At 44.3% G+C, this 21,034-nt stretch overlaps 1 protein-coding gene across 3 annotated transcripts in view; it reads right to left on the bottom strand.

The window, feature by feature from the left end:
• LOC110467895 (calpain-5) overlaps positions 1-21,034 on the bottom strand; it is a 60,675-nt gene that overhangs the window by 19,181 nt on the left and 20,460 nt on the right. For all 3 annotated transcript variants that reach the window (XM_085570533.1, XM_085570535.1, XM_085570534.1), the window contains exons 4-9: positions 12,609-12,740; positions 12,158-12,366; positions 11,609-11,801; positions 7,749-7,942; positions 4,919-4,996; positions 3,537-3,732 (exon numbers count right to left, since the gene is read on the bottom strand). In XM_085570533.1, the coding sequence (XP_085426659.1) occupies positions 3,537-3,732; positions 4,919-4,996; positions 7,749-7,942; positions 11,609-11,801; positions 12,158-12,366; positions 12,609-12,740 (1,002 nt within the window). The remainder of the gene's footprint in view (positions 1-3,536; positions 3,733-4,918; positions 4,997-7,748; positions 7,943-11,608; positions 11,802-12,157; positions 12,367-12,608; positions 12,741-21,034) is intronic.

The raw sequence follows: 21,034 nt of genomic DNA, 5'->3' as shown, positions 1-21,034 counted from the left end.
GCACAGGTACCCAGAGCTGCTGTGGCTGCCCCTGGAGCCCTGGCAGTGCCCAAGGCCAGGTTGGACAGGGCTGGGAGCACCTGGAACAGTGGGAGGTGTCCCTGCCATGGCATGGCATGGCATGGCATGGCATGGCATGGCATGGCATGGGCTTTAAGGTCCCTGCCAACCCAAACCATTCCATGACTCTCTGAGTCTATGAACTCACATAAAAGACAGCCTGGGACAAAGCTACAAAATAACTGGAATCAGCAGGAGGACACCTCACTTGAAAGCAAAAGGCAAAAGATTAAGTTTTATTTAGCTATAAATCAGGAATGAGATTAAAAAAAACAAACCAACAGACTCCACATGGGGTCTTAGATAATTTTTTATTCTCCTTTTAACTAAACAGTGCCTGTAATTTTCAAACATCTTTATACAGGGCCTGCAAATGAAGGAAACTTTGAAATCTTATTTAAAAGGCACTTTGTTTTGCATCTACAGTTCCTATTTCATGAGAGAATGCCAGGAATACTAATTTTGTACTTCTCAGTTTTCCCGAATACCCAGTAAAAACAGCTGAGAAAGACTCCTGCACCTCTAACATACAAATATTTTAGCCAAACTGTTTACAGTAAACTTGAGTCAACTTGGGTTTAAGACAAATCAAAGGAATTTATCTCAAGTTTAAGCAGCAGTTCCCATCTTACTAAATCCAACTTGAACAGTTACATCACTAAAAATCACTACCAGACCAGTTCAGAAGTATGAACAAAGGAAGGTCAGATGGGTGTTTCTTTATATGACAAGGAATTTAATTAATTTGTTCACTATTAGAGAGTCCTTTAAATTTTTCATTGTGCATGCAGAGGGCAAACCTGAGTTGTCAGGACCAGAGGAGGGAAGAGAACACTATTTACCCCAAGTTTGGACAGATGCTGTACTCCCCCATCCTCAAAGACATTTAAATGTGAAGAAGATAAATAGAAACATAAACCTGCAGCAGTGCACAGCTGGGCACCACGTGCACCACATGGTCTGATCTAAGCAGAAATTCCCTGGCAGCATGGAGAAGAATATCATTGGCTCAATTCCCTCATCCCTTTTCCTTCAACTGCTGCTAAAAAACAAATTATTGAGCTTTGCTCTGAGGTGGATATTGAGATTGCCTTGGCTACAGAACCATCCACATCCCTCTGCCTTGGAGCTCTGCTGAGCAAGGCCCCATCCCAAGCTCTGATTTGTGTTTTATATCACCTACTGCAGCAGAGAAAGCACAGGGCTCTGGGAGAGTCCCAGGGGTTGTAAGGGAACCTAAAAAGTGAGATATAAAGATGTAGCAACACCCAGTCAGGCACATTTTAATTCCTGCCCCTGTTGAACCATACACAGGTCACCCCCTCAGGCAGCCCAGGGTGCTCCAGGGCCATGGAGGGGTGGAAGGGAACAAGGGGAACAGGAAAGTTCTCCTGGGCTGGTGACAGCTCTGCAGTGGGACCTGCTTCTGATGACATTTGGGCTCTCCCAATGGGCAATGATCTAGGAGTCAGCAGGTGACTGTAGAATACACAAATACTTAGCTGAAACTGCCTTATCAAAGGAGCTGGAAGTGTCACAATCCCTCTCTGCACAGATAAACCTCACAGGAGGCCTCAGTGCCAGGAGAACAGAAAGATTATCTATAGATTATGGTGGGGTGTGCCACAGTAACCTGTAACAGCCCTAAAATAACACAATTGTGTTCCAGCACTGCTGCTAGGAGCCTTTTAATCAACTGGCCCTGAGATAACACTGGAATACAGAGGCCTTCCACTGCATCAGGCATTGCACTCAGCTGGAACCTGTGCATTTTGTTCTCTGTGACAGCTAAACACTTACAAATGAGAGCAGACAAGCTCTGGGAACACAGCCAGAATCTCACAGGGCAATACCTGAATTACATCACCCCCTGGAAATGAGGCACTGCCAGAAGGCAGAGCAGCGAAGAACTGCAGGATGAGCTGGGAATCCGGGATCTGATGTGAGCAGCAGAGGCTGCACTGCCCCAGTGCTCCACCCTGCTCTGCAAACAGGCTGCAGGCAGAAACCTCCCTTGCAAGTGCAGAGAAGCAGATCCAAAAATATCCTTAATTAATCTGGACAGAAATATCATTTTTCAGAGTAGGAACTCACAGAGTAAGTGCCCAGAGCCCACAGGCAGTAACAGAAGTCTCTGTCTGATTTTGCATGTGCTGGGAGAGAGAAGGGCAGGAAGGTGGGAAAGGGAGTAGGAATGGATGAAGAGATAAACTGAATAGCTTGAAATGACTAGGTAGGATGGGACAAGGGAAATTCTGTAATGCTGATGAGAGGGTGAGCTTGGGAAAGAGATCAAGTACTTCCAGAATCTTACATTAATGCCAAGGGATACTAACTTAATACAGTGGATCAAATCCCCAAGTTGTTTAAGGGGGTTAAGTGAGTTTTGTATTTAGAAAATCAGACTTGCTGCCTTTCTATGACTGGGAAAATGAAAGAAGTCCAGGCAGGATGTCAGTAATTCTGTTGTGTGTGTGAATCACCAGCCCCAAGCAAGATCAGTCCTAAATAAATATCCATGCCCTTTTGAGAAATTGCACCAAAATCATGAAACATGCAGTACACAGCACACTCCCAGGGCAATGAGATTTTTGCCTAGTAGAAACTGCCGACTCCTAAACAGGGTGGGTATTTCAGGAGCCCCAGCTAAAGTGGGTACACTTCCATACCTCCCAAAACTTCCCACCTGGGGGTTCTGCAGTGTCCTGGCTTGTATAGTCTTAAGTGAGAACTGGGTGTAGGATTTCATTGTGATGCAGATGGAAATAGAAAAAGGGGTGGATAATGTCCTGGCTTGTAAGATCAGCATGTATTCTATTGCCATCTGTTGGAGGTTGGGCAGTTTTCTTATCTCTCCCAAGAACAATGTCTCCCTCTGGGGAGATATCTTCTGTTAATGGGCTATTGAATGTCTCACTGCATGACTGGTAAAGTTCCATCATCCCACGGTGAGATGCTTCACCCACAGGGAGGAGCCAAGCAGCCCTACCTGCATAAAATCAGCATTTTTTGGGACACCAGGGCAGTCCCTTTGCTGGATCCCCAGAGGGAGACCAGGCCCATCTACTCCATCACCAGACCTTCAGAGAAAACTCCACCCTTCTCCAGATCCCCACTCCAGCAGCATTTCATCTGCCCCTCCATGAGGAGCAGCCACCATTGAACTGGACTATTACCAGCACCCTGACTCCACAGGGTGTCAGGTTTCTGACTCTATCACTAGTTTTGTTTGTACTAATTACATTTAGTATTATTATTATTTTAATTTAGTTTTTCTCCTAGTAAAGAACTGTTATTCCCATTCTCATATCTTTGCCTGAGAGCCTTTTTTAAAATTGTGGTAATTCGTAGGGAGGGGTTTTACCTTTTCCATTTCACAGGAGGCTCTTGCCTTCCTTGACAGACTCCTGTCTTTTCAAACCAAGACATGCAGGAAGGTCTCTGTTCTCAAATACTCACAAAACACGGGTTCCCACCTGGGGGTTCTGCAGGAAGGTCTCTCTGTTATCAAAGCAGCCCCCAGATCGGTTCAGCAGGGGTTCTGGATGCTTTGCCCAAGCCCCATACATCATTTCCTTCTCCCAGGTCTTGTGGAGGCTGAAGCAGGAGGTGTTCACAGTCCTGCAGATGTCCACATCTGTGAAATTCTTACACCAGTCCTCAAATGTCATCCTGCTCCACAGAACATCAGGGAAATAATGGTTTGTTTAAAAATAAACAGTGATATTCACACAAAGAGCCAAAACAAAACCCAAAATATTGCAGTAATTTGAAGAGGAAGCGTTGCTCAGCTGTCCAGGGGACAAACTGATTCACTGGAGAGCTTTCCATGTGGAAGTACTTGTGAGGCCACAGTCACAGAGTTTTAGAGCTTAATTCAGAGCAGCATCACTCAGTGTGTTTGGTCAGATCAGGATCTGTCCTGTCGCATCTCCTAAGCTTAAAGGACTGCTTGAAGCTCCCAGGCTGGATTTGGTAACACATTTTACAAAGGCCAAGGAGATCACCTGCAATTAAAGCAGGATCCACTGCTCATTATTACAGCCCTTATTGTCACATCTGTCCCTGAGCACCACTCAAAGCTCTGCACTCTGGACAGAGCTTTTATTTAAACCCATCTCACCAGTGCCTGCTAAAGGAATGGGCTGGACTGCAGAGCAACAGAAAAACAGCCTGGCTCTTTGAATTACCACCATGGCCTGGCTTATTCATGGCCCAGAGCCAAACCCTGCAGCTGCCAGTCCTGGCAAAGCCAACAGAATTATTTTCACACTGAACCCTGCCAGCTCACTTGATGCAATATTGATCATCTCCTGAAGGACCTGCTGGGCTAAGGATCTAAGCTTTAAGCAAGGTCAAAATTAACAGAGCTCTAGACATTGTATAGAGAATGAATACTTCTCATTCCCATGCTGGAAAACACCAACAAATATCAAAATTCACTAGATGCAATTCTGTTTTTAGATGCCTCAGCCATGGCTGACCTACAGACAGGGACAGTATTCAGTAAACAGGGTGTGAAATGCACATGGGACTTCCCCAGACATTTTTACCCATTTCAAAATTTAACTGGTCTAACTGGTCTAATTGGGCACTGTGTCATGTAAACCAGCATGTGCTCTCCTGATTTCTGAGATATGATCCTAAATATAAACAATAGATTCTGAGAGCTACTAATTTTGTTCTACTAGTTTTAAATCCACTTTTATTATTCTTCCCTGTCATCCTTTGGGAGTTTGTAGGAAAGAGACCTTGGGATAATTTTATCCATCTGGTTTTGAAGCTGTTAAATGGCAGATTAATGACAATTACTCCGTGTAGCCATTGTCTCCAAATCCTTCACATCCCTCCCACTCACCAGAACTCTCCATCGTTCTCAACAGTGAGCCCCAAATTCTTGCGCTCAGAATCGCTGACTTTCTTCCATTCTTCAGAACTAGAAGGAGATAATTTAAAAAAAAGAGGAAAAAATCAAGACAATAAAGGTGATTAATAACTTAAAAACTCTCACTGGAAAAAAAAAATGGAAGTAAAAATATCTCCTGGTCCATGGTTTTAAAAAGAATATTAGAGTACTGAAAGAGCAGATGATACTGATGAAAGTGTGAGGCTTTCAGGAGGAGTTTTAAAACATAAATTGATTTGAAAGCTACTAAAAAAGAAAGATTAATAGGAAATAGGCTCAGCTAGAGCAGAACTTTATTGATTTCCTTTGTCACACCCTCCATTAGGACTCTTAAACACTTAAACAGCTGGTTTCCAAGGTCACAGGAGATTGACTCCATTCCCAAAAGGCCCCTCAAATGAAACCTGCTTTTCCTCCTCGGGAGATTATTGAAAGCTTCACTTAGACCAGAGTATTCTCTTTGTCTTTTAATCACCTTAATAAAACAGCCCTGAGGTCTGAGATTTCCCTGGGGGGCCTTTGAGAAGAAGCTGCTGGAGCCTGAGCACGGTGTCCAGTTTGCAGGGGAATCTTGCAGTGCCCAGAGCCTTCAGGCACACAGCCCCTGCTGCTGCAGGGCAGCACAGACCCCAGATTCCAGCAGCCTCCTGCTGAAACCCAAACAGCCCCTGCTCCTGCTGGGTCACACCAGACAAACACAGCCACAGCTGCCCCTCCAAAAGCACCTGGAGGCTAAAGCTGAAGGTGGCTGGAAGGAGGGAAGGGAGGCTGCTCACACTAACAGATATTTTCTTAACCTTTTTGGAAATTGTCAATTTGATTCTGCTAGACCAAAAGCCATGGGCCGCTGTCAGAGTCCTCAGTGCTGGCATCAGTGGCAGCTGTGCCAGGCCCAGGCTACTGGAGAACCCCAAGGGCTTCAGTGGAACAAGACACAGCAGCTCTTTTGTGCATTCTCTGCATCTCACCCAGACCAATCTCTGAAAGTAGTAGATGTTTGCTAGCTAAAGCATGGATTATAAGAAATTAATATGCTGACAATAAGGACACTGCATTGCTAAATACTAAATGCTAGCTGGTGAGCCCAGTGCTGAGCTGTCACATATTTTTCATGTATAAATCACCCATGATGGGAGACATCCCTCCAGCAATAATTTCTCTTACTGAGGAGGTACCTGCTAAGCCCATGGCCCAGAACAAAATTCATTAGAAAATTAATTAGAAAGAAATCACAAATATGGCACTTTTAAAGCATTTTTCACCAGTCACTTAAATTATCTACAAGACTTTTACTATACCCAGTGTTATGGACAGGCTTACAAAGAAAACTTTAATAAAAAAGGAGGATAGTTGATTAAAAACAAGTAAACCTGTTTATTACAAACTGAACAACTGGAAGTAAAAGCCTCTGTCTAGTCTGGAGACTGTTTCAACAACTTAGTAATTGTAACCTAGGTGTGGCAAGCACATTTCTCTCCCTCTCAGGATTTTTCATAGAGGTGCACAAAGAGAAATGAAAGAGAAAACAATTTCTATTTCTGCTCCTTGTTTTTCCCATGTGGAATGTGTTTGGAGAATTGTTTACCTGGAGTGATGGCTTGATTGAATTCTGGTGAGGATTGTTTGAGCCTGATGGCCAACCCAACCCACCTGGGGCTGGGATCTCAGAGAGGGTCACGAGTTGTGGGAGAGGCAGAGAAAGTAGTATGCAGTTTTAGTATCCTCCTTTTATATAGTATATTGATGTATTTTAGCATAGTTATAATAAAGAAATAATTCAGCCTTCTGAATTGAGTCAGACATTGTCATTTCTTCCCATTGGGTTCGCTTGCATTTACAATAACCTAGTAACACCAGCAGCTGGAAATGACAGAAGAGAAACTGAGTCACAGACACAGTGGTGAAGCTGGGAACGAGCCTCATGCTCTTGACTCATGAGCTATTTCTCTTCCCATGTTCCAGTGGGCCAGAAGAATCATGTAAACAATAAATAAGGTCCAGGGAGCCATAGACTCTTCCAGGACATGCTCATTTTCTCAGAGAAAAATGGGCAGATGTGGGAATCCAGAGCTTCCCTCTGGCTGCCCTGGGACCCTGGCAGGGCTCAGGAAGCCCCCTGGACAGAGCCCCCAGAGACACTGGCTGTGATCTCTGGCCATGGAAAAGAGTTTTCACTCTTACAGGATCAATTACAAGCTCTGAGTGTTTGATATCAGTAATAATTAAGTGTGGCACATGTGCAAAAGTAAAATTTTAGGATTCTAGATAAGGGGTCCAAAGGGCACAAGATGGAGGAAATTGGGTGTGCCTTGTCCTTTTTCTCCTTCTTCATGCCCTCCATGTCTCACTGTGGTGTTGGCATTTTTCTGTTGGTTCAGGCTGGGGACACACTGTCCAACGTAGGTGACAGATATTGGCACGTTATTGTAAATCCAGCCCAGGGAGTTTCTGGTATTTAATGTTTGTCACATCCCACTGAGGGCAGAGCCCCACACGCTGCCCTGCAGGACAGAGCTGGGCAGGGCAGCAGAACATGTGAGAGATAAACAGAATAAACAACCTGGAAACCAGCACAGACCAATTATGGCTTCTGCTTTGGCAGGGGGGCTGACAGACAGAGACTTTCTACAATCTCAGAATCATCAATACCTCAGATTCTGACAGGCAGAGATGCACAGAGGTCCAGCCATCTCTGAGTATGCGTGTGTACCACCAGTGTTTACCCAGGAATTGCAGTCCCCAGCACAGCTTCACCCTTTGACACTGGCTTTGCAGCTCTTACCTGTCACTCCAAGCACCGTGCCATTCTTTTTTGCCCCAGGGGTTCCTCAGCCTGATCATGAAGAGCTTTTCTGCCTTGAAGGAGAACAGGAGGCTCTCCCCGAGGCGCAGCTTCCTGATGGCAGTCACGGAGTAGGCATGGCCCACGATCAGCCCCATCCCTGTCTCTGCTTCGCTGGGCTGGCCAGGGGACTCCTGGGCACGGAGAATGACAATTACACAAAAAGAACTTGTCACTGTTGAGGTAGGATGGGAATGGGAAGATTGACTCAGAAGGCTGTGAGAGTAAAACTCCGATTTATTCAAATTCAATTCCATTGGTCCTGAAGTGAAAACAAGCCACACCACTGGTGCACAGTGCATTACGCACAGTGGTAGAACTTAACTATAAACAATGTGAACAACAAGAGAGATAAAGAATTCTTTACATTCTTTTCCAACTCTTTCCCAGGCTTCTGCCTGGATAGAAACTCTCAGTTTCTCTCTTTGGCTGAATCTGAGACCCACAAGAACTCACGTCTCTGAGGAGCCTGACAGCTCCACGTGCAAGAAAAATCTGTTTTTTGTTCTCTTCCTGAGTGATTTTACTATGCATAATAAGAACAGCACTGGCAATCAGAACTAGGGGCTCACCAGTGTGGTGTTGGCAGTGCCAGACAATTCCAGTGCCAGACAATCCCAGAACACAGGGGAACTCTGCCTGCTGCAGCCAGTCTGTCTCCTCCTGGCCTCAGAGGTAGAGACAGGGCTGATGGAAAATCAGCCCTTCCAAAATCTTGGCATCTCTACCAAATGGCTCTTCTGGACACTGATGGCTGTGCCCAGACTGGTGTCCTCACCTGGGCACTTGTGAATTTAGCTGCTGATCCAATGGTTGTTCTTGTGTTAGAATAAATATGATACCCAGGAAGAACTGCTGGCAGTGAGTAAAAATGAGAGAGCACAGGCACAAGTAAAAAAACTTCCAAGCCATTTGTGTCCTGTACCTCACTCACTCCTGTCAGGGCTCTCTTACATGGCAAAAGGAAGGTCTGCAGGGTGCTTTAGGAATTGGGTTTGCTTATCATAAATTCCACATAAGAGTTCCAGTTTCAGCAGTGATCATGGTGTCCCTAAACTGTCCCTAAACTGTCCCTAAATTGTCCTGTTTGACCTAGGCCTGATCAGATGCTGATCTAAGAATACAGAAAAGTAGTCAAGCTCTGAAAAAGAACAATATTTAATTTAATGCACCCAAATCCTGATCTAAACCCAGAAAAGCAGCACCATACAAAATTGTTGGAGTTGTTTTGATGGTCCTGGATCCAGATTCTTCACACCTTCCCTCAATCCAGCCAAGCCACCCTTGAGTCTCTCTCACCTATCACCCACAGGGCCTGGAAACACATTCCCTTGGACATCAAGGAAGGAAGATTTGACTCAGTGCAGATCCTTGTGTGTAACCTTGTAATTACCTAATTAATGCTCAATCAAGCCTTGGCTGTGGTGGAGAGAGCAAGAGGTATGGCCTCTTGGTGTTACTAATGCAAATATTTAAATATAAATATATTTTAATCATTACATTAATATATTAGTACTAATATAGTAATACTTAAATAAAATATTTTCCACAGGTATGAAATGTACATAGTATTTCCTCAGATATTTTTACCCATTTCAAAATTTAACTGGTATAAACAGACAAGGTCCTTTTCCTAAGGCAAATGTTGCACTGATATAACAGTGCTCAGTCCCCAAAGGTAGGAAATCACATTTAAAAAAAAAAAAAAAAAGATGGGGGGAAGGAGAAATTCCTATCAAATTGGAACTGACAGATGGGCTGGCAACTGTGAGTGTCACCAAGCCCTCTGTGCCTCTCGCTGACAACAGCTCCCAGAGCCTCAGCCGGGTGTTCCCCAGCCTGGCTGACATCCCCCGTGTAACACTCTCCCTGCATTTTCACAGCTAAAAGCAAACAAGGAGTCCCTGACAGCACGGCAGTCTGTAACTTCTCCTGCTGCCTTTATCACCCCCCAGGCTCTGCTCACTGCTGGCCTTTCCCACCTCATTCTGAAGATATTTATTTCTTTATTCAAATGAGCTATTGAAGCATCTCCTGTCAGTTCAGATTTCCAAATGGTGATGCTCAGGGCCATTCTGTAATCCAAGGCAAGTGATGACATGTTTGTAAGGCAGCAATGAAGCCACTTGGGTATTAAATATTCTACACCTGTGTGTGTGTATTACATCAAAAAGTGACAAATGAAGGCAAACTTAGGAACAGCCTCTCTGTAATGTTTAGAAGCATTTGTGTTTAATTTGGAAGGCAGAAACGTAATGCCAGGAATCAGTGAAAGCTTTACAACTTCCTAATGATTTGCTTTTTAAAATACAGTTCCCTGTACGGAGTCAATCACCTCACCAAAATCTTGTTTAGAAACAGAACTGCTCTAGCATTTGGGAAAAACTTATCATTCTGGAAACAATGTCTGCAGTACCAATTCACACCAGGCAGTCACTCTGCCAGCCTGCTCTGAGCAAATCAGATGGAATTCTTGCAAATAAAAATTCAGGCCTTATGAAAAAAGGGTAAAAGAAAACCCAAAGACCTTGAAGCTTTTGTTTCTGAGCTGTTTCCTGATGTTGCTGGAAGGGACAGTCCCTGTTGTATCTCAGGTTAAAGTTTGTGTCCCAGAAGGTACCAGGTGATCCTCTTGGGTGCCAGGCTCTGGTAACATTCTCAGGAACCTCCAAAACCAGCTGATTTTCTGCTGCTCTTTACAATTCCACAACTCTCTTCATACTCACAAGATTTATGAATGAATCCTCTTCATTCACAAATAAGGAAATTAAAGCAAAATGTTTAAGTGATTTAACTAAGATCAGCCTTAGCTAAGGCCTTAAACTGAAGCAGGGGCATGGGAGGAAGATGCTGAAGTGCATTTAAATGCCAACCCTGCAGCTCCTAGAAAATGATCCCTTTTCTGTGGGCTGCTGGATTAATGGTTTGCAATAAGTGATTTTAAAAATAATTTAAAAGTGATTTCTTAGGAAATATTCAGGCACCACTGCAGTTTGTTAGCAGTTTTTTAGCCCTTCAGGTGAGGATTTCAGCAGCATCCAGCCAGGGCCTGACACTGCAGACCTACACAGAGGGGATTTCAGTCCAGCTGTCAGTGTTTCCTCCTGTGGCCAGGGGCAGGGCCAGAGGTGCTTTGTGAAGCACAAAGCATCCTTTGGGAGCTGTTACCCATCCACCCTCTAGCACGGGACTGAGAGGGGTAAATCTTCCTCAGAAACCATCCCCTCTCTACTGACTAAGGGAACTTCAGGGCCATGGCCTCCTAATGTGGGCACCGAGGTACCTGAGCCTCACCTCAGCCAGCACAGGCAAGTTCTGCAGGTTAATTCCAGTGGGGAGATTATTCAGTGTATTCAATATCAAACAGTATTACCTGAATAACCAGGTGAGCTCAGCCTTGCAGCTCAGCTCCACTGCTACCCTGGCTGCACTGGCACAACCAAAGTCAAGAAGTCTCAGCAGCTCTGTGCCAGAACTGTTTTCTCTGAAGAGATTTCTCTGAGAAATAAAGCAGTTGAATGCTGCTATCCGCTCAGTAAATTAGGGTGGATTTACCTCAGGTCAATTCACAACTGTGACCATTCAGAAAAAAAAGAATTTCAGACACACAGTGAAGTGGCAGCACAAGCAGTTGTGATTGTATTTAGTGGCTTCTGGAGCTGGGAGCACTTGCTAGATTTCCCCATAGAAAGCTTTTCCAAACATGCAAAGGAAGGACATACTCAATATCCTAATAATGGTATTTCTTCCAGAATATTTTCATTGAAATAAATGCTTAAAATCCAGCTCTCTGTACTCACCGAAATGGAGCAGCTGATGAACCCTCCTCTTTTATGCACTTTCATCAAGTCTTCAAACAGCTTCATCTGCTCAGAAATAACCTCACCATATTTGCCCTCTTCCAAATTAATGGATTCTGCCACTGCTCCAGTGAAATCCACCAGGGCTTCTGCAGCACAGCCTCCATCCAGGGCTTGGTAGGATCCAGCCAGCCTGGGGGCAACACAGAACATTCCCAGTTTACAGGGGCCTGGAACAAGTGCTCTAATTTGGCTTGAGTGTAGGGAACATGTTTGTGTCTCACTAAGGACAAAACAGAAGAGAACAAAAAAGCCTGAGCAGACTGCAGACAAATCTTCCCTGGTTTCTAGGAACCTTAAGGATTTGGGCTGCTGGAGTAGACTGCATTGCACTCCTTTATGATTTACATCCTTAACAGAGATTAAAGGAGTTCTCAGTCTTTTAAGTTCTCTACCAGCAGCAAAACTAAAACCTATGGAAAGTCTGAGAGAATTGAAAGACAAAACAGACAAAGGGACAACACTGAGGACTCATGAACCAGCTCATACTTAGCATAAGCTTTCTCCAGCAAAGCACTCCAGAATTCATTCCTCACGTTGGAATGGCAGTAGATGAGCTCCCCATTCTCTGTTGGCAGCAGATCATCCACCACCACCTCTGTCCACTCTCCAAAGCGCCAGAAACGGAAACGGAAAATCCCAGCGTATTTCCTTGGGTTTTTGGGGTCCCATTCCTGCTCCTTACAGTCTGGAATCACCTGAGAAACCATGGAAGAGAAGTTCAGCACTGTGCTGAGGTTTATTCCCAGGGCAGAATTCACTGCTGAATTCACCGTGCACGGCTGAGGTTTATTCTGAGTTTATGCCCTGGAACATGTTAAAGAGAGGGAAGATTTGGATCTACAAAAATTCACCCCTTGTTAGTCCTAGGGAGAAAAACAGCCAAGTTTAGCCTGGTTTATTAGCTTCACTTCCTGCACCACACACCCCCATCACCCACCTGCTGCCAGAGGCTTTTCCTCAAAGCCAGGCAGGAGCACGCAGCCACAAACCAGCAGTTCCCCAGCTTGCCCTGGTGGAAGTCGTGGGAGCTCATTCCATCCACAAGTAGGTGGGGGTCTTCACAGAGGTCCTGGCAAAGCAAACCAGAGATTGCTGGAGATTGCTGCATTCCACTCCCAAACTGATCACAGCATCCTTCCAGTCAAGAAGAGCAGCAGGAATTGATGCTGCTGACACCTGAGCTCTGAGCTTCTCCTTGTCAAGCCTCTAAAGGGGGGGATGCTGCCTTAAGATTTTAGCCTTTATATTCTTCAAATCCTGTGCTGCAATAGTGCATAACTCTACACTTCATATAAAGTGTTAACTACTGTCTTCCCACTTTGGTGAGACAAAACAATTCCTCTGGGCCTGGAACCCAAGGACACCGTAACGGCCTCAGACCCCAAAAAGTATCAACAAAAGTAAATTGGGGGGGAAGAAAACTGAGGCAATGTGACTTCATTACCTGAAGCTGTAAATGGAGAATGAACCTCTGTTGTGCAAGTAGACAAACTTATATCTGCCAAAAAAACTCCTGCTCATTGTGCACCTTGAGTGTGGCCTCTGCCAGGCTCCTGCACTGCCCAAGGTGAATCTGTTAAAGGCCTTTAATAAATACTCACTTTATGACTTTAACTTTGTCCAGCCTCTGTTCTAGGTAGCCATTCTAGGCATCATCTTCACTGCCACTCCCTTGGCTGACACTCTGAAACCCCCCTTCACCAACAGCTGGGTCACTGCAGGGACCCCAACCCCTCAGCACCACAGCAGGAAGAGAACAGCTCTTTGTGAAGCACACCTTTTATTCTCTGGGTCTCATAACTCTCATGGCTCTGGCTCCTGTTAGAATTATTTGTCCCTCCTTTCCTGGCTCCAGCTCTCTCCACATGCAGATTCCCACCAGAGCATGGCTGGATCTTCCTGGGATGTCTCCCTGCTCTTCCCTGGATTTCCCCTGGCACTGGAGGGAGAACCTCTCTGTTTTGGACCATGGGAAAGCCACAGGGGTGCACTTTGCAGCAGTGATGTGTTTGTCCCTACAAAAGTCCTTGGCAGAGGTGTCCTGCTGAATGGAGAGGGAACCTCCCACCAACACTTCAGCAAAAAGGAATGGGACCATCCCTAACTGCAGGGCTCAACCCAGTGACTGCTCCTGACACTCTCCTGCCAGTCACTGCTCTTCCTGGCTGGCTGAGAAGATGGCAGAGCAGGCAGTGGCAGGAAATTCTGCTTTTTCAAAGTTTAATAACGCTAAATTTCAACACTGTGGAAATGATCCTATATCCAAACATTAGAAATGCAGAATAAATAACTTAATCTCATCTCAAAATGGCAGGAGACCCCAGATTTCCTGCAGTCAGTCCTGTCTGCCATCAGCAGCAGTGGAAGGAGCTGTGCTCCTTACCTCTGGATTCTCTCTGCCTTTTGGTAATTAAAGATGATGATCCCAAAATAGCAGGACTGCAACCCAAACGTGGCTACAGACCACAGGCTGTGACTCTGACAAATCAGTGCCAGATGAACTCCAGAGAAAAGAACCACCTCAGTGCTCAGCTGATGGTTTTAAAACCTGGGCTGGTTTAGCCAATGGCACCTGAAATCAGCTCACAGCGTGGAATTCACAGAGCTGCAGCCGTTCTCCTTAAGGAAATTATACTTTTGGCATGGGACTTTTCTCATTCAATAACAACTGACATTTTCAATGCCTTTTGGAAAACAAGCAACTGATCATTGCATGACACTGCTCTCCTGTCAGGAATTCTCATGTGTCTGCACTTAGAGAAAATTCAAAGCATATTAAGAGACCTTAACAAAAATCTGAGTAAGAGAATGGTGCCTCTGAGGAAAACTGAGCATGTACAAGATGCTCATCAGTATCATTCAGCCTCCCTGGAAGCTCTGCCATGGAATGGCAGCAGCACCTCCAGGCTGGCACTTCAGAGGTGTAAATCCACCCAGCTGCAGGGGTGAACATCAGTTGGCCACTTGGCTTTCGTGGTGGTAGCACACATCCCACATCCACGTGGGCTAGATTCAGTTTTATATCTCATTTCCTGGCATCTCTGGCATTAATAATTTCTAGTTTGTTTTTCCTTTCAAAATGTTATTTTGTTAGAATAATAAATGAGGATAAATGGAGCCATTGGGGTTAAAACTGTCCAAACTTTTCTGTCGCTAGTGGAAGCCAAAACTTTAATTAGTTTTAGAAAGAAATCAAGCACTGCTGTGTATTACAAAGATCTTATTTGGTTTGTTTTGATAAAAATAACCACATTAAGCTGCCATTTTTTAAATTGAAGTATGTCTTGCATCTCACAAAGTCCTCAGAGGAAAAACAGAGCAGCATGTGCCAACTGCCAAAAGTTATGGATGAGATCAGCTTTTGCTGGGTGCTGGGGTCCAAAGCAAACATGGAACAGCAGAGCTCAGAAGCATCACCTCCCTGCCTCCACCAGAGCCACCAAATTCTCCATGATCCTTCTCATTAAACCACCTAAGAGCTCCAGAGTTCAGGGCTAAAGAACAATGTAAGAAAGTGTCAGTAATTCTGTTTCTTTTGTCATTAATTCTCTTGTCATCGTAACAGCTTCTATGGTGACCGTCACTGTGGCAAGCACATTTCTCTCCCTCTCAAGATTCTTCATAGAGGTGCACAGAGAGAAATGAAAGAGAAAACAATTTCTATTTCTGCTCCTTGTTCTTCCTATGTGGAATGTGTTTGGAGAATTGTTTACCTGGGGTGATGGCTTGATTGAATTCTGGTGAGGATTGTTTGAGCCTGGTGGCCAATCCAATCCAATCCAATCCAATCCAATCCAATCCAATCCAATCCAATCCAACCCACCTGGGGCTGGGCTCTCAGAGAGGGTCACAAGTTGTGTGAGAGTCAGAGAAAGTAGTATGTAGTTTTAGTATCCTGCTTTTACATAGTATATTAATGTATTTGAGTATAGTTATAATAAAGAAATAATTCAGACTTCTGAATTGAGTCAGACATTGTCATTTCTTCCCATTGGGTTTGCCTGCATTTACAATATGTCACTGTGTGGCTCAGATGAGACACAATAACACTGAGGCACAGTGCCTAGAGCTCAGTTCAACTCTTTGCTTTGCGATTTTCACCACTTATGCTATATAGTAAATTATTAGGAATACTTTTATCTATCTAAGCCACAATTCCCCCAACACAGGTTAGAAATGTGCTATTTCAGTATATTATTCTGCAGTCCTTGTGAGGATCTTTAAGTGTTTTTGGTTGCCCCAAGCATGTAAAAAATAGAAATTAAAAAGAATATATATATATATATATACATATAAATATATATATAATTAAGAAAATGTATTTTTCTATAATGCTGCCAGCAGTTAAGATATATAATGTTCCCAATTTAGGATAGTTGGGGACCAAGCCAGTTACTATCAGAGGAATTAAAAGGAGGAGACACTGACATGAGATGTGCTACAGGCACTCCAGTCCCTTCTCTCTCTTGCTGCCTAAGCACCAAGCACTGGGGCTGTGAGTTCCACCAGAACCTCCTCCTTTGCAAACACAATGGTTTAACCCAAATCCTTTTTCTCAGGATCATATTGCATAAGATGTGCTGTGAAGGAGAGAAATATCTTCCCATTTCCAAGGAAACTTTTAAAGGCAGGTACAGGATCCTACTACACATCACTAGTGCCTGACAGCCACCCTGTTTCTGATGCCCCACCACAATAAATGCAGTTGTTGCAGTATTTGTGCCTGCAGGGAGCATCCCAAATGCAGAGCTCTCCCAGTTCTCCCTCTCACATGCACACAATGAAATAATAAACAGCATCTGCAGAGCTCTAATTGGGCTGGGCACAGCCTGGAGGTGAGGGTGGAGGTTTCAGGGCCTCATGGTTCTGCTGAAAGCCCTGGTGCCCTCTTTGTCCTGCCAGGCTTTCATTTGCATGCCAGAAGTCTGGCTGTGTCACCTCCCATCCTTGCTGTGCAGGCTTGAAATATCTGACATTCAGACACTGAATAAAGTGGTTCACAAACCCCTTTTTTCCTGATTTTAAGTGGTCCCTTTATTTGTAACAGAGCAACCTGGTCAACTGGCTTGCAATCCCATCTCAGTCTGGATCCTACAGAATTCCCATACGTGCCTTCCCAGCCCCTGATCCAATCAGCAATGAAAATTCTGATGGGGAAGATTCCTGTAGGACTCCAGGAACACAGCTTGAGACTGCTCCCAGTAATTTATTTCACCAGCTATGCATCCCCACGACAGAAGATTTGCTAAATAGTGTGAACCATGGGAGACAACAGACACAGACACCTATTTCACTGGAGCCATGAAATGGTTTGTGTGTTGTTCTGCCACAATTCCCTAAAATTAAAAAAAAAAAAATTAAAAAGAAAAGATGGGGTTTTTTTTGAGACAAGATGCACCACTGAAAGTACATCAGGTAACTGTGCACTGATACAAGCATTGACTCTTGGAGTAATTTAGCTAAAGGAGAAAACTTCCCTTAGCTCTGAACAGGCATTTCCTGGTGTGAGTATTACCAATATTCGTGAACCAGAAATTATGCAGTATTGGTTGTAAATAGGGAGAAAGACATTCAGAGGGTTAATTAATTAGCTGTGTGTCTTCACAGGCATTAGCTGAAGCTGCAGTGTAAAAAACATTAACTGTAAAACATTAAAAGGGATCTCAGGTGTCCAAGAAAAGGGAAAGATGATTTTTTTTTTTTTAACAGATTAGAGTCTGTCAACTGTCTCAGAGAAAAACAGAGATGCAGTCAAGGGAAGAAGAAAGAAGAGCAATAGTTGTTTGCAACTAAGATTTTCAAAGGTTTCTGTAGCATTTGGAGCTTACTTTCTCCAGCACCCTTTAGAGAACCCAGCCCTAGCATGACAAATACTCCACCTTTGCTTGCACACGAGACCTACAGAGGCAGGCACTACCAGCCTGATCTACTTAGGCCCTTAAATTCTTTAAAGCAGGTTGATTCACCATTCCCTTAAATTCTTTAAAGCAGGTTGATTTCTGTCAGGGCTCAGAATTGTTTCCATTTTCTTCCCTTCTCCCACCCTCACATCATCCTGTAGAGGCAGTGTAGGGAAGCAGGGGGAAAGGCAATTCTTTCTGAGCACGGATGGAAAAATTCAGCTTTGGCTGCAGCTGACACAGAACCAACCTCATCCAAAGGAAGGCAGCAAAGACAGCACCCTGTGGTCGTGGAGCTGAAGAGGTAAATGGGGTTATCCATCCTATAATAAACCCCAGCTGTGCTGGCATGGCCACAGAAGCCCTCCCCAGAGCAGGATGTGTGCGAAGGCATTTGCAGTTAGCCCCAAGAAGCAAAAGGACCAAGGCCAACTGCACTGGATACTCCAGTGCATGCAAAAGACTTTTACAACCTTGTTGTGGCTGAAAAAAATCTGCCTGTGGAGGGAAAAAAAGAGAAGTGACCCCACAGGGGGCAGTTCTCAGAGAAATCTCCATCAAAAAAACCCAGGGTTGGATGTGACCTGACTGAAACAGCCCTTGCTGAGATCAGGAGGGGACTTTTGGCAGTGCTGTTACACCCTGCAAACCCACAAAAAGGCAGGTTTAGCTCCAGCTTTCTGTCTGTACACCCTGAGCTCAGGATGTGCAAGTCCTCTGAAAACTCTGTGCCCAGCATCCAGCAGCATCAGCTCCTGAAAGTGAAATAATGCTCAGTGCTGCCTCAAGAGAAACTGAGCAGCACAGGAGCAAGGGGAAGGGCATGCCAGAGCTCCAGCCCAGTGTAAAAGAAAACTCAGCTCTTTGGGATTGAGAAATGCTTCTTCTCCCTCCTCCCTCTCTGCTAAATCCTGTTACAAAACCAAATGCATCACAGACATTTTTATAGTGTTTTTTCCTTTTTCAGCTTGGGGCTAGCGGTGACTAATATTAAGCCCATGCCTATGGGACACGTGTGTTTGGGGAAGATCTGAATCAATGTTTTGGAAGAAAAAGCCCAAAAAATTGGAATTGGGTGTCGTGGTGTGTCTCTTGGCTGTCTGTGGGTTTCCCCTGACCCCTGGAGCAGTGCAGCTGCTCTCTCCAGAATGCTGACAGGGCTGGGCAGGGCTCAGTGATGGGCCAGGGCTGACCTCTTCCTGAACCTCCTAACAAAGGGTTTGCTGAAGCTCTGCCAGTCCTCTGCCCCTGCGGCCCAGAAATCAGCCCAGGCTGCAATGAAAGATTTGCTGCTCTCCCAGGACCCTCAGAAAGGACAAACCACCTCAGATCACCTCTTGCTGCACCGTCTGAGTTTGTGATGCTACAGAACTGCAGCACGTCCATAACACCTCTAGAGAAAAGCTGTCTTGTTTGAGAAGAGCACTTTGTTTCTCACTGAATTTACCAGAACACAGCTTTGGCTCCTGCCTTCTTCCCCTATTCCCTTCTCTGAACTTGGTACCACAATCTGTATGACTTTTCCTCAGCAATCAGAGATGCCATTCGTAGGACAGGATTCACCTCAGGCAACATCAAATTCCCTCAGCCAGATGTCCAAACTCCCCTGGAAGCAGAGCTCAGGTCCTTTCAAAGGGCAGTGCACAGACATTACCCTGCCCCTGCCATGGTGCTGTGACACTGGAGAGAGCCCTGTGTCTCTACTGATCATATAAACCAATACTTCAGAGCAATTCCAACCCCTATGAAACTTGATTTTTCAGCTATTCCAAAGCTACAGCAACTGTGACATAACATGGGGAAAAAAACATTAATCAAAGTCCCAATTTAATTAGTTAAAAATGTATATGTTTAAACTTCCTGGGAAAAAGTGATAGTTTTCCATCCTAAAGGGACCATTTTGGGTTCACTAATCTGAAGTTTTCTTGCAAAATGCTTTTACAAGGATTTACTGTTGTTTTTAGGTGGTAATGCTCCATGAAAAACAGAGTAGATGTAGTAGCAGCATTTGAAAGAAAATCTGAATGTAGCCATGCACCAAAGCAGGGGAAATGTTTTTGCATTAAATGCAATAAAAGACGATGGCCAGGGGCAAAGCCAGTTCTTAGAGCAACTCCCTGGCACAATTTCCAGAAACACCCTAACGTGGCTGAGCTCAGACTCATGTAAGGCCACTCATCAGACTCAAAGGCCACCCACTGTTCAGCTCCAGCTTTTTGTTGCTTCCTCAAAACATGTTTGTCTATCAAATTCTTGGACAAGTTTCCTCAGATGGGGAATAAAAACAATAAGAAAAGGAGGTTGGAACAAGTCACACACATTTTTTCACAGCACTGACATATTCAGCACTGGACCAATGTGGAATAAACTATTCCAGGTCAGTATTCCTGACTGTCCAGCTCTGGCTGGGGAGGAAAATATTTGTTTGCCTGATAATGAGCATCATTTTGGCTCAGGGGCTGTGATCTTGTCCAGTCTGACCTTCTGCTGTGTCTCAGGGGGCTGGTAACTGATGCAGATGGAATTCTCCATCACTGCCTTTTCTGAGGAAGGGAATTTGCTGTTTACAAAAGAGTATCAGGCAGATTTCAGCAAAGTCACATTTATTTTTTTTTATTTTGTTGAGTATTTTGTGGCAAAACTAAAGTCAAGTCATCTAAATATTATCTGGAGAGACAATTCAGATTAATCTGGGAGATTATTTGTTTTTCCTGCAAGGAGATATTTCTCCCTTGCCCAGCGACAGTGCATAGACTACAAAGATTAAAAAGCATAAGTCTAAACACCACCTTAAAGAGCATAAACCTCTTTAGCAACAAATTCCTCCTTTCCACATGCCTTTTTCAGCAGGGTTTGCTTTCAGCCTAGATTCCACTATCTACCAGTCATGGCATTTATCTCAGACACTTTCTTAAGGATAAAAATCCTTTATCCTCTTCTCCCAGCCTCCTCATCTTATTCAGATTGTACCTTGAGCTGTTCTCCCAATTATTTGCTTCAAGCAAAAATATGCCTGGGATAACAGCTCAAGGCATATCCAGTGACACCTTGCACAGAAACCTTTGGAATTGTGATCCACCCCACACCATTCTGGACTAGAAGCTCGCTTCATAACGTAAAAAGAGGAACTGTAAAACAATATAAAGCCCTGAGCATAAGACACAAGCTTCTTAGACTATGAGCTGTATAAAATTTTGGATTTTGAATGAGTTTTTAATATAAATTTAGTTCTAGCCAGCACAACACAACATTGCTGAGCCTATGAAGGTCAGAGTCTATGGAGGGGCTCTGTCCCAGCATGACACATATCAGACTTTAAATTCCAGTCTGGACATCCTTTTTGGCAAAGATCAGCCTTAGAACATATAAGCCAGAGTATTTTTCTTTTAGGAAGATTGAGAATTCTAATTCTAAGCTATAAAAATATTGCCTCAAAAGTGACACAGTAGCATTGATTTTACTC

This window comes from Lonchura striata, chromosome 4A, assembly GCF_050655825.1.
Source record: "Lonchura striata isolate lonStrDom1 chromosome 4A, ASM5065582v1, whole genome shotgun sequence".
In the NCBI taxonomy this organism is placed as follows: domain Eukaryota; kingdom Metazoa; phylum Chordata; class Aves; order Passeriformes; family Estrildidae; genus Lonchura; species Lonchura striata.
The sequence above is the reverse complement of the archived record's forward strand: the minus strand, read 5'-3'. Positions and strand labels throughout refer to the sequence as shown.